This window comes from Strix aluco, chromosome 3 (genome assembly GCF_031877795.1).
Source record: "Strix aluco isolate bStrAlu1 chromosome 3, bStrAlu1.hap1, whole genome shotgun sequence".
Classification (NCBI taxonomy): Eukaryota; Metazoa; Chordata; class Aves; order Strigiformes; family Strigidae; genus Strix; species Strix aluco.
The window spans coordinates 108088805-108101577 of record NC_133933.1 but is presented as its reverse complement, the minus strand read 5'-3'; the positions used below and the strand labels follow the sequence as shown (position 1 = coordinate 108101577).

General features: G+C 35.5%; 1 protein-coding gene across 1 annotated transcript in view; it reads right to left on the bottom strand.

The window, feature by feature from the left end:
- CSMD1 (CUB and Sushi multiple domains 1) overlaps nt 1-12773 on the bottom strand; it is a 1278503-nt gene that overhangs the window by 673952 nt on the left and 591778 nt on the right. Inside the window, exon 4 of the mRNA XM_074819927.1 lies at nt 9264-9458. Within this exon, the coding sequence (XP_074676028.1) occupies nt 9264-9458 (195 nt within the window). The remainder of the gene's footprint in view (nt 1-9263; nt 9459-12773) is intronic.

Here is a 12773-nt window from a genome sequence, read left to right as displayed (position 1 = left end):
ATAATTAATTCCAAACACTCATGGTTATTTTCAAGTTGTAAGCAACCGCACAAAGTGCTGTTTGTATCAGTATAAATGACTACTTGAAGTATAAAGCTACAAACATTTGGATCTCTCAGTAGTCAGGAATCGAGTGCTCTGAATTTAGAGAATATTCATCTTATAGAAAGTACACATACAAACATATGGCTGGCATCACTTGACTAAAAACATATATACTGTATAAATGTGTAGCTTAGATAAAACAGATAAACATATCCATAAAGTTAATGTATGTAAAAATCAAAACAATCACTGAGGAACCATGGCAGTCAATGAAAACATCTCACATTTTTCTTCAAAGTAGAAAGAGTCATTTCACCAAAAATAACAATCTGACAATTTTGGTAAGCTGTGTTTTGCATAAATGAGATCTTGCTACAAGTCAGATGCAAGCCCTGCTAAGCAGATATCTAAGGATGGGGTAAGAACAGAAACAGTATCTTAGAAAACTTCCTTATTTAAACTGGTTTAGATAACTTTTGAACATTCAATCATTTCTACTGGACTTTCCTTCGCACACAAACATGTGTATTCTACATCCCTTTCTTATACAAAAACTAATAAAAAGTTTATGCATATGAAAAACATTTATTGCACAATAACCAAAACCCACCCCACATTTAAAACCCATCTAACATTTCAAAATTAATTTACGATCTGAATTTAAATGATCACAATTGGCTATTCATCTTTAGTTTATCCTGAAAAGTCCTGATTTGAAAGATCATTTTACTACATTACTATTGTAACATAATTGATAGAAACATAGCTGTGACTTAAAGTACAAAATTCATAGTAATAAAGCTTTTTTCTTGTTATGTCATTTCCTTACCTCTTTATCACTAGCAACAGAATAGTTGCAATTCAAAACTTGAGTGATATTTAATAAATCATCATCAAATGACATTGTCATTTTGAGTCACATTTTATAAGTCTTATCAGTTAAAGAAAACTGCAACTTTAGAGGGTTCTAAACGAACCATGGGCATACATTATTTAGCATGCCTTATTAAAAAATATCACTGAAAGTTATTTATTGAGGCTGGAGAGCAGCCCTGCAGAAAGAGATCTGGGAGTTTGGGTTGATGGCAAGTTGAATATGAGTCAACAGTGTGCCCTGGCAGCCAAAAGGGCCAACGGTGTCCTGGGGTGTGTCAAGCACAGCATAGCCAGCTGGTTGAAGAAGGTGATTGTCCCACTCAACACTGCACTGGTGTGGCCCCACCTCGAGTACTGTGTGCAGTTTCGGGTGCCTCAATATAAGAAGGACATCAAACTAGTAGAGTGTGTCCAGAGGAGGGTGACCAACATGGTGAATGGTCTCAAAGGCAAGACTCGGAGCAGCTGAGGACATCTGGTTTGTTCAGTTTGGAGAAGAGATGGGTGAGGGGTGACCTCATCGCAGTCTACAGCTTCCTCAAGGTGGGCAGTGGAAGGGGAGGTGCTGATCTCCTCTCTGGTGACCAGCGACAGGACATGTGGAAATGGAATAAAGCTGCATCAGGGGAAGTTCAAATTGAACATTAGGAAGAGGTTCTTCACTGAGAGGGTGTTCAGTCACTGGAACAGGCTCCCCAGGGAAGTGGTCACAGCACCAAGTTTGTAAGAGTTCAAGAAGCATCTGGATGACGCTCTTAGTCAAATGGTTTATTTTTAAGTAGTCCTGCAAGGAGCAGGGAGTTGGACTCGATGATCCTTACGGGTCCCTTCCAACTTGAGATATTCTATGATTCTATGACTTATTCAATTCTTTATTAAATAGCATTTTTCTGTAGTTCATTTGTGAAAAAGTAGATAATTGGACCTCATTTAATAAAATTCTGCAGTATAGAGAACACATCTATGAAATAATCATGAATGATTACTTTCACAGATCCATGCTTTGGATATTTTGGAAGTGGTTAATATGAGGAGTTAGTCAAATGACTTTTTGAAATAAGACTTTAAAATTACCATTTTAAAATGTCTTACTGACAAAAAACTAAAAACAAGCCATAGTATACCAATGCCAAGTTTAAAAATACATTTTGGTATGTCAATGCCAACTGTCAAGCTGCTAAACTGCCAGATTCATAAAGACCAAACATCATGAAGTATAACAATGGTGTAGCATTACACATTCATCAGACAGCTCATTGATCTAATCTTGTTCCAACTGGCAACCAGCTCTTTAACCATCAAAATATTCACCTTTACTTGATAATCTTAATATTTTAGGGTTTTATAGGCTTTATTTTGAATAGGTAAAAGCCAACACCTGTGCTTCTTTTCTGTGTTTTAAAAAATAGAAACTAGTCAGAATGTTGGGGTTTTTTTTTCCCTATCATCACTTGAATCCAGATGTACTGCATCCCAGATAAGTGCTCTAATCAGTTTGCCTCCCTTTCTCAATTTCTTCTCTTGCTGTTGATCAACTTCACATAAATTAAACACTCATTAGACCATGCATCTAAGATGAATTTTCTTCCTCTCTCCAGGGTTTTCAAAGGACACTTCAAAATAATTTGGATTGCTCTCTAAGTAGAATGGGATTTATTTTGTTAAAATTTCAGAAATTATTGTGATTTAGAAAAATAGTGTCTATTTTACGTATATTAAAAAGTCAGATTTCTCACTTCAAGTTAATAGTATGTACAAAATAGAAACACAAAAATTGTTGCAATTTGTTTAGGCACCTGTGGGCACCTATTACAGCTGCAGCATTACTTTGAACATTTTAGCTTTGACGTCTCAGTGAGCTCGACCTAAGCAGACCCCAGTGGGATTGTCCTGTAGTTATTGGACATGACAATACTGGTCTCAGTGGGTAGTCCTGTACTACCTGGGGCTTGAGATTGGTCCATTTTTTCTTTGTAAACATTGTGCTTAATTTAGTAGCCTTTTACAACTCTTATTTATTCTATCATATCAGCTTGTTATATTATAAAACCTACTCCCTGTCCATCCACTCTGAAGAGGAAATCTGATCTATTTGTCAAAAAAAGTTATAAATTTTCAATAAAACAGAAATAGTGATGGGCATACTATTTGCTAACCTGGAAGAAAAGTTCAGTTATTAAATGATAATGCAGGCTTGAGCAAACTTAAAAGCAAAATCCCAGCTCTGACACCTTTTTCATGCAAAAACTTGGTTTTAAGAGAGGATAGCTAGATTAAGAAGTTCAAAACTTAATCAACAGTATTTAATCTCATACTCTCTCTCCCACAGAAATAAAAGATCAGTCTTCTGAATATCTTGTAAAGACTCTCTTCTTTTTCAATTAAGTATCCTAAACTGTTTTCCAGTGATATGATAATCCTCATTTGAGAATATATTTTTATTTTAATGATGATCCCTTAAAATAAGTCTACAACAATTTAATAAGAAAGCCCTAATTTTGAAGTAAAAAATGAAAAGGGTGTATTTTTTGAGGGCAAATTAATGACTTTTGTAGATTTCACATATGTTTTTTTAATAAATAGGAAAGTTAATCCAGTTATTCCCAGAAGTGTACACGCATTTATGAAATCCTTCAACTTCTTATGACTGCCCTTGAGGTTTGTTTTTCATTTTTAGTAAATAATTGTATCTTCCTCTGATGTTAACTTTGCTTATTTTTCTAACAGTCAGACTGAAGTCCTCTTTTTCATTCTCTGACTTTACTATATCATTCTGGGTACCTTCAGTATGTTTTCATTATACTGTTCATCTCATTTTTCACTTCCTTCCTGTCTTCCAGGCACCTTGTTGCACAGATCCGGCTCTGACCTGGCACCTTTTCATATTTTTATGAGGTCCCTCCATACCTACTGATACTTGTTTTAGCAAGAATATATAAACATAAATATATGTATGTGTAAATATATATATATACTTATACACACATGCACATATATAAGATGTATATACTCCTAGCTGTGTCCATATCGCCATTGGGTGTGATCTAGTCCTGCAATACTGTGTAAGATATTATACAGTATATCCTATTTGCTTTTCCTGAAACACTTCTCCGACTTGTTGTTTGACCAGTAACAATTTAATCTCAATGTAAACATTGCACCGATTATTCTGAAAATGAACAAAATTGCTCAGGCAGAATCTGCCATGTCTCTCTAGAAATTAGATTTGGGAAAATATTCTCACTTTATCATGTAATGCAACATCAATAAGCAGAATTGTTGAGAAATTGTCTTTTTCTTTCCCTTTATTTTTTCTAAATTTTTTAATAAACATGGATAAATGATGGGATCAGGAAATCTTCTTCTCCTCCTTATACTTATAAAATCGTATTTGTCTGAACCTCAGAGGCTGAGAAGAAATTACATCAGAGGATTACTTACTACCTCAGAAAGCATGGATAACACCAAAAATGTCAATTTCTCTTTGCTACATGTTTTTAGAATATCAGCTCTGAATCTCTGTATTTAGTTTATCTTACTCTATAGTGAATCATAAACTCTTCTTCCTTTCTCCCTTTATCTATTCTAAGAATACCTTATTGATCATATATTTTTTACAAAGTATTTCTCCAATAATATTTCTTAATTCTGTAACCTAAATACTTATTACTTGATCCTTTTGGACCTTTCTGATGTATGATCTCTTTTACTGGTTTGTCTTTGTATTTATTCTTTATTTTCCCTCCAACAAATGGGTTTCTTTTTAATGATAACATATCACCTGTTCTTCCCCTCACAGCTATTTTCATTGTGAGAAAAAGCTTACTATTGTAATATCACTAATCCAATTTGTATTCCTAATGTTAGCTTCATAAAAATCTAGACACATTCAACTATAATCAACTAGGGATTCTCAAAATTACAGGGAATTGAGAACCTAATTATACAAAGTTCGTTTAGAAGTAGTCACATATCATAAATCAGCTATTAGTGGAATTACAGCAGAGAATGAAATTAACATTCAAAATGTTTCAGACTTGTACTGCACAGTATTTCAACCTCAAGATAAAGAAGGCAAATGTTTTGGGTGACACTACTATGGTAGCCAAGAACGAGACAACAAAGACCTTTTTAATCCTCAGGACAAAAACCAGAAAAACAGAATTTAGGTGGGCCATTGATTCTCCCTGGCAATTTTTGTAAGCCACCTGTACAGTTTTTTGCAGAAACCCATGGTAAACTTCCTCGTTAGCTTCTAATAGCAGGAAAGTCCATGGCTGCTCTTACTTACCATATGGAAAAACTGGACTAAGTTTTATTAATAACCTCATCTTTTCAGAATTTGCCTTTAAAGTTTTCTCTTTCTGTGTTCTATTTTGGGTGGACTGTTTTCTTTCTTTTTCAGTTTGGAAGTTGCCAGAGTTTCACACACTAAAAAATCGGTTTATTGAAAGAAAACAGAAAAAAACAAGCTAAAGCAAACGTCTTGACAGTCAAATTATCTAAACTTTCTAAAAATGCTATTGACCTGTCTTTTGATTTCTGTTCAGAGTTCTTTCTAAGTCATCAGTGAATCTGCAGTACAGTTCAGGTCCATCACCCTCTGCATGGCTATACTTTAAAAAGAGAACCTCTGTAACTGAGTAGCAGCCAGGAAAATAAAATCGCAGAATACAAGAATCAATGCTGTCTACATCTTCCTGAAGGCCTAGTAATACACTAGGAATTTTTCTAGCAGAAACAGCATTTGTACAGTTAGAGAATGTATAAATTACTAGATACCAGCTTCTTAATGATTCTGAAAATATTAAGCAACAAAATTGCAGAAAACAGTAATTTGCCAGCATCAGCAAAGCTAGCGGAACATACCACAGAGAACAAGGTTATTATGATTTTTTAGTATATAAACCATGTAGCTTTAACTCTGCTATATTATCTTGCATGGATGCCATGAAATTAGTTTATGGTGACAAGAATGAAGAGTACTGTCTAGAAACAAAACTGTAACAAAAGGTGTTTTCATGGAAAAGACCAAGGTTCTTAGAGAAACAATAGGGAAACATTTCTTGCTTGAAGACATAAATGAAGGGGAAGGGCTACTTCATGGTATATGTTCTAAACTGATAAAATCAAGTAAAATATGGAAGGCCTAAAAACCCTCATGAAATCCACATTCTACATGAACTCTAAAAATCCACTGAGGCAATGACTCAGCTCACATAAATCATTAACTGTTAAATAACTTTTCTGTTATGGTTCTCATTTCTTGACAGAAGGTACACAGAATTCTTTGGATTTCATGTAAATTCTATAAGGGGTTTAGGACCCTACTTCAATTTTTATTAATAGGTTAAATTTACAGAGCTACAAATGATGAACAAAATTTCAGTCCTGCTAGAGATATTTATTTGTATGCAGATTACAGAGACTTAGTGGGACAGCTCACCTGACTGGAGGGCTGCAATGGATAGACACAGGCTCTTAGGAAAAGCAGGAAGAAAAGGAGAGGCTGTACCCTACACAGGAGCTTGAATGAACAGAGTTCTGCTGCACAACAGGCAACAAGCTCATTGAGCTCCTGCAAGCTAGAATGAGAAGGGGAAGACAAGAGGGAGGTCATTATGGTGAATATCAGCTACAGACCACCTGATAAATAAATGGTCAAGACCTTAGACAACTAGAAATTTCCCAACCACAGGTTCAGGTTCTCATGGGAGAGTTTAACCATCCCAACATCTGTGTGGATGGCAGCATAGCTGAGGGCAAGCAATCCACTAGATTTCTGAGTTTAATAGCAAGAATTTTTTTAATGCAGGCACTGGACAGGTTAACTAGGGTGTAAGAACAAAGAACCATTCAAAGAAATTATAGTCAACAGCATCTGTGGTTACAATAACCATAAGCTGAAGATCCTGAGGGAAGTAAGGAAGGCACGTGGTAGAATAAACTCCTTGGACTTCATCAGAGCAGATTTCAACTTGTTTGTGAAGTGATAGATAAGCTCGCATGGGCTGATGTCTTGAAGGGCTAAGGGGCCCAGGAGAGTTTGTTTGACTTCAAGGGCAACTCCTTCAAAGCTCAAGAATGATACATCTATTTATGTACATAAATTAGTAGGCATATCAGGAGGCTGCTGGGGCTGAGCAGGAAATTCCTGACTGAGGTGTTCTAACTGAAATGCAGAAAAAAACCAAACCAGTGTACAAAATTTGAAAGCACGGACAAGCGACTTGAAAGGAATATAGAAGTATTGCTCAGTAACGCAGGGATAGAAAGAGGAAGGCCGAAGCTGAGATGGAATGAAACTGGTGAGGAATGTGAAGAACAGTCATTCTAGAAACCATTCCATAGGTGTATCAACAACAAAAGGGAAGTGAAGGACATGGTGACCTGCTGTTCAGTGGTGTAAGTGACCTTGTGATGAAGACATGGAAAAGGCTGAGGCTCTTGATGTCCCCTTCACTTCTCTCTTCACTAGCAAAGTCTGCCCTCAGGCCTCCCTATTCTCAATAAAATGTAGAAGTTTTGGGAAGAAAAATAGTAGCCACAGCACAGGAGAAACAATACAAGGAACTATAGAATTAAACAGGGTATGTGCAAGTTCATGGTACCTAACAGTATGCACCTAAGGGGTTTTGGTGTTCCACAGTTTGAGGCTGCTCTGTATCATCTCTGAAAGGTTGTGACAATCAAGGGTGATTCCCAGTGACTGGAAAAAAAGATACTTTTTCATTTCTCATTTTCAAAAAAAGCAAGGATCCTAGCAACTGTGTATCTGTCAAGTTCACCTCAGACCTCCAGAAAATTATGGTAAAAGTGTTTATGAAAACCATTCCCAAGCACACAAAGAACAAAAAGGTGAAGAGGCACAGTCAGCTTTTTACAATGCAAATCATCCTTGGCTATCTGACTGCTTTCTTTGATGAAAGGATTTAGCTTGACATTAACAATGTTTTCACAACACAGTTCCCCACTATATCCTTGTAGTCAAATTGAGGGCATATGGACTGGATGGGTGGACTATTATCTGAGTGAAAGACTGGACCATCAGGTTCAGACTTCAGAGACCAATTGTTTAAAGTCAAGCTAGTGGTCAGTGACTTGCAGCTTTCCCCAAGGATTCAAACTGGGGCTGAGTTTACGTATCTTCACCATGTATCTGCAGTATGGGATTGAATGCACCCTGACAAGGTTTGCAGATGGCATCCTGAAGGGCAGGACTGCCATTCAGACAGCTTTGACAACAGGCTTTGACAAGCTGGAATAATGACAGGAATCTCATGAAATTCCAAACCAGAAATGCAAAGTCCTGTACCTGGAACAGGATCATCCCATGCAAATAATATTTGCTAGGTGTCAGATCTGACAAAATTACCTGAGGTCCTGGTGAAACACAAGATGAGTCAGTGGTGCACTTTTGCAGCATAGGAGGCTTACCTCATACTGGGTTGCATGAGCAAGAACACAGCCAGCAGCTAAAGAGAGAGGGTTAAAGAGAGTTCATCTGCTTAACACTCAGGAGGCCCCATCTGGAATGCTGTGTCCACCCTAGGGTCCCCCAGCACAAAAGAGACACTGACACTGACAGACAAAACAAGTCCAGAGAAGGGCCACTAAAATGGTTAAGATGATGAAGAACATGATGTATGAGACTAGAGAATGAGGGAAAGGGATCTTTCAGCCTTGACAAGAGGAGGCTATGAGAAAATCTAACTATACTGTTTAGGAAAGATGGAGCCAGAATCTTTCCATAGGTCCACAGCAGGGGAAGAGTAAATGGACATAATCAGTAAAAAGATAATTCAAATTGGACATGCGAATGAGGGCAGCTAGGCAGTAGAACAGATTTCCAGAGAGGTTTCAGAATCTCCATCCGTGGAGACATTAAAATTTCAACTGGGCAAAGCCCTGGAAAAACTGACTTAACTTTGGAGTTATCCATGCTTTGAGCAGGAGTTGGACTCAAAGGATCACCAGAGGTCTGCTTCAAAGATTATATGGTTGAAGATTTCAAGTTTCCTCTTCCTTGCAGAAAGTTTCCAAAAGCAGAAACTTGCAAAAGCATTTCCCAGATCCTGCTCTCAAACTACTATAGCTATTGCCCATGTAAATTAAAAGGAAAAAAGATCAGTAGATAACATCTACCTCTGAATTTAAACTCTGGAGAGTCATTGCTTGTGAACTGTGATTACAGTTTTAAATGGTGTAGAATTTTAGACAGTACATTAGCACATTTACATTTAGAAACTAAAACGCCCGCAAAACCTCAAAATAAATTTATTTAATCTGCTGTTTTAATATTGTCTTAATATTTTAAAGATATTTCATGTCTTCATTTTTACCTCTGCAAAAAGGAACCGGAAAATCCCATGATGCACCATTTCCAGGACTCACAATACATGTCAACATGGCATGGCCTTCTAGGATGTAACCAGAGATACAGCTATATCGGATTTTATCTCCAATGTTGAATCTTGTTCCATGAAGTACTCCTTTAGGTATTTCTCCTGGGTTGCCACAAGTATGACTAGGTAATACTGTCAAAAGAAAGAAGGAAACATGTTACAGTTAAAATCTGCAGAGGTAATAAATTGTAATTAAATAATTTGTTGTGGGTTTTTTTTTCTTTTTTTTAAAAAAACCCAGTATTCCTTATACAAATAAGGCAAACTTAGGCTAGGGAATGTACTTTCACAAAAGATTTCAGTTTATAACAGTCATCATCACTTTCAAAGCTAATTTCAAACTCCCTTCTTGGTTTAACAGTCCTTCAGTGAAATTCCTTACAGATCTATTTTCAAACAAAATATCCTATAAATCTTGCTGTTTCTCCCATAATTCTGAATGAAGTAAAAGAAGTTTTTATTTAATTATTTTTTTGAAATATTGTAAAAATATTCATACAACATCAGATCCAGACAGTAGAAGGCACTTCATGTACAGTTTTCATTTTAGTTGATAGAATAGCAATTTAAAAGAATCCAATAATTAACTGGTCTCTGACCAGTTAAAGTCTAAGTAGATTAAAGTCTAAAGTAGATTTTAAAAGTTTGATTTTCTGCTTATTTTCAAATTACTCCAGGTTCTAGAAAATAAATTAAGTCAATCTTTGTTAACAGAAATAAATTATGAAGGAAAAAATGACTAAGCAGTGACATTGGACTGATATGAATGGACATACTTATTTTCTTTTTTACTGCAGAAAGTTACTTCTGTTTGCAAGCATTAGTTATTTGGAAGAGATTGTCTTAACTAGTTATCAGTTTAAAGATGATACTCCTCCATCTGTGAAAAGCAAAAGTGTGTTATGAGGAGGACAAAAATGGAATTTTTTTTGTTCTTGATCTCATTTGAAAGTTATTAATGGCATGCCATTCCTTTCATTGAAGTAGTATAAATTAAAATTGTTTAATTTCCTTTAGAACAGAACAAGTAAGTGCAGGAAGTTGAAATATGTCTTCAACAGAGCACAAAAGATAAATGCATTCATCAAAGAAATGGTGGTCTGAAATGCTCACATATATTTCAGGTATCGTTTCAGAAACTGCATGTTTCATGGACAAATTATTTCACCCCGTACTTCTCTCTTTCCTTACTCTACCCATCTGCAGAATAAATATAACCATATTAACCTCCCTAACCTGCATGTTGAGAGGATTAATTACTCAATACATACACATCCGCAGAGTGTTGTAAAGCATTATATCAATGTATCAATGCTAATTAAGGCCCATTATACCATGTAAGTTCAATTATTGAATGCACACCCTTAAATTCATTACTCTAACAGTTAGTCACAGTGGCATTTAAATGATCATAATTACACTTAAGTTACACCTAGATTATACAGGAAAATATTGAAAAGGCAAAAACCCATAAAGCTAAAATCATTAAAAGAGAGAACACTTTCACCTACAATATTCTTTTATGAAAAAAATCCCAAAATCTTCTATAAATATTAACAAGGTAATAAAAGCCACATAAAACTCTAACGAATTATGAGTTAGATGAGTATTCTACTAATGTTGCAGATCAGACATCTAAGATTTCTGTGCATTACAGAAACTACTTAAAGTTGCTGAGTGAGTAGCTACCAAAGCTAGAAGCAAACAATGATACCCAACTTCTTTTGTGCTGTTTGAGCAGCCTTAATAGAATAGGGTATTTATTTGGATGTGTTCATACACATTGGAAAGAGAGTCAGTGTTTGATTCATATCAAACATAAGATATATAAAATATAAAATAAAGGAAGTGATATAATTGGAATAAAATAAATATATTAATTTACATTTCAAAAAGTTAGCAACAATGATCCATTATACACTACAGTATATATTGCTATATGATGTTATATGTTTTATAGCACTATTAAAAACTGCTACATCTCTCTTGGCAAATTTTCCCCTTTTTGCTGCTTTAATAATGGTAGGTTAATACAGGTAATTTTGCAAGAAAATTCAAACAACTAAAAATTTGTTACATGCTTTGACACAGCAGAATACCTACATTTGATACAAGAACCTTTCTTTCTGTTATTTTCAAACCATAACATTTTTACAGATATATGAAGTAGTTTCATCATAAGATCTGGTGTATGCAGCAATATTTATACAAGCCAAAACCCAGCATTTATTCTTATGAGTGGGTGTGTTATCCAGGAAAAAAAAGCTCTTTATTCAAAGATACTATGATTTCTGATATACTGCATTCCCAAGCAAAACACATCACAGCAAATCTACATCTGCCATATACATGACAACTGGCACTGGTTAATTGTTAAAATTGTACTGCAGCAAATCAGTTTTCGATCTGTGTAAAGGTTGCCTACAATGATGCTTTTCTGCCTCTTCTTACCACTAGATCTACCAAGAACCCCAAGAAAAAATGGGACTTGGCATCCTGAAACTGGCATGCATTTTACCACAACCTCCTAAAAAACAGTAAAAGATGAGTGATCTGAGAATGACAGCCATGTTCAATAATACATGTAATAGTTCACAGGATTTCACCACTTGTCAAGATTAAGCATTCAACTACATTATTTATGTGCTTTTCTAAAACTTTGACTGAGGCACCTGCACAGTTTCATCTGCACAGACTTCATTGCTTCTAGTTTGAACCTAAAATGAATTATCCTTTGAAAGCTCCTAACAGTAACCAAAATAGTTTTATCTTTGGATTATAAGAGTTCTAGTTGACCAAAGCTATCATATGCAAAGGTTATATATGTCCATCAAGTTTTAACATCATTGCCAAGATTTCAGTAAAAGACCCATATTTTTCTGTAGTGTTACTGAGGTCTACTGCCAGTAAGTAGGATTGAGAATCTGCAGTCACTCCCTGGAGGAGGCTCACAGAATCACCAGTGTACCCAGTACCTTTCATTATCAAGATGCTTGATTTATGAAATCATTTGATGTTCAATGTGTATTGAGAACAATTATAAACTATACTACACAGAAGCACTGAAGGTAATGGTTTTTTTATATTGACCTAACATTATAGTGTTCTCAGATAGCATGTTTTATCTTTTGTCTTCACTCAAGTCCTTCCCAGGTTTGAAAAAAAAAAAAAAAAAAATTACAGTGTTTGGAAAGGAATCTGTTTAGTCTTAATATTTTAAAAGCAAAAATATGTACAATGGGATAGACAAGCAGATCCATCTCCTAAGATTTCCTCCTCAAGCGTCTATCTTCACCATTATGACAGACATAAGAACCTGTGTGGATTTCACTTTCTAGCACAGATCAATCTGGAGCACTGTGCAGTAAGATTTATTAATGAAATTAAAGCTAAAAGATAGGCCTTCCTCATACATTACCTGTACCTTCCTAGACAGTAGAACTGTTT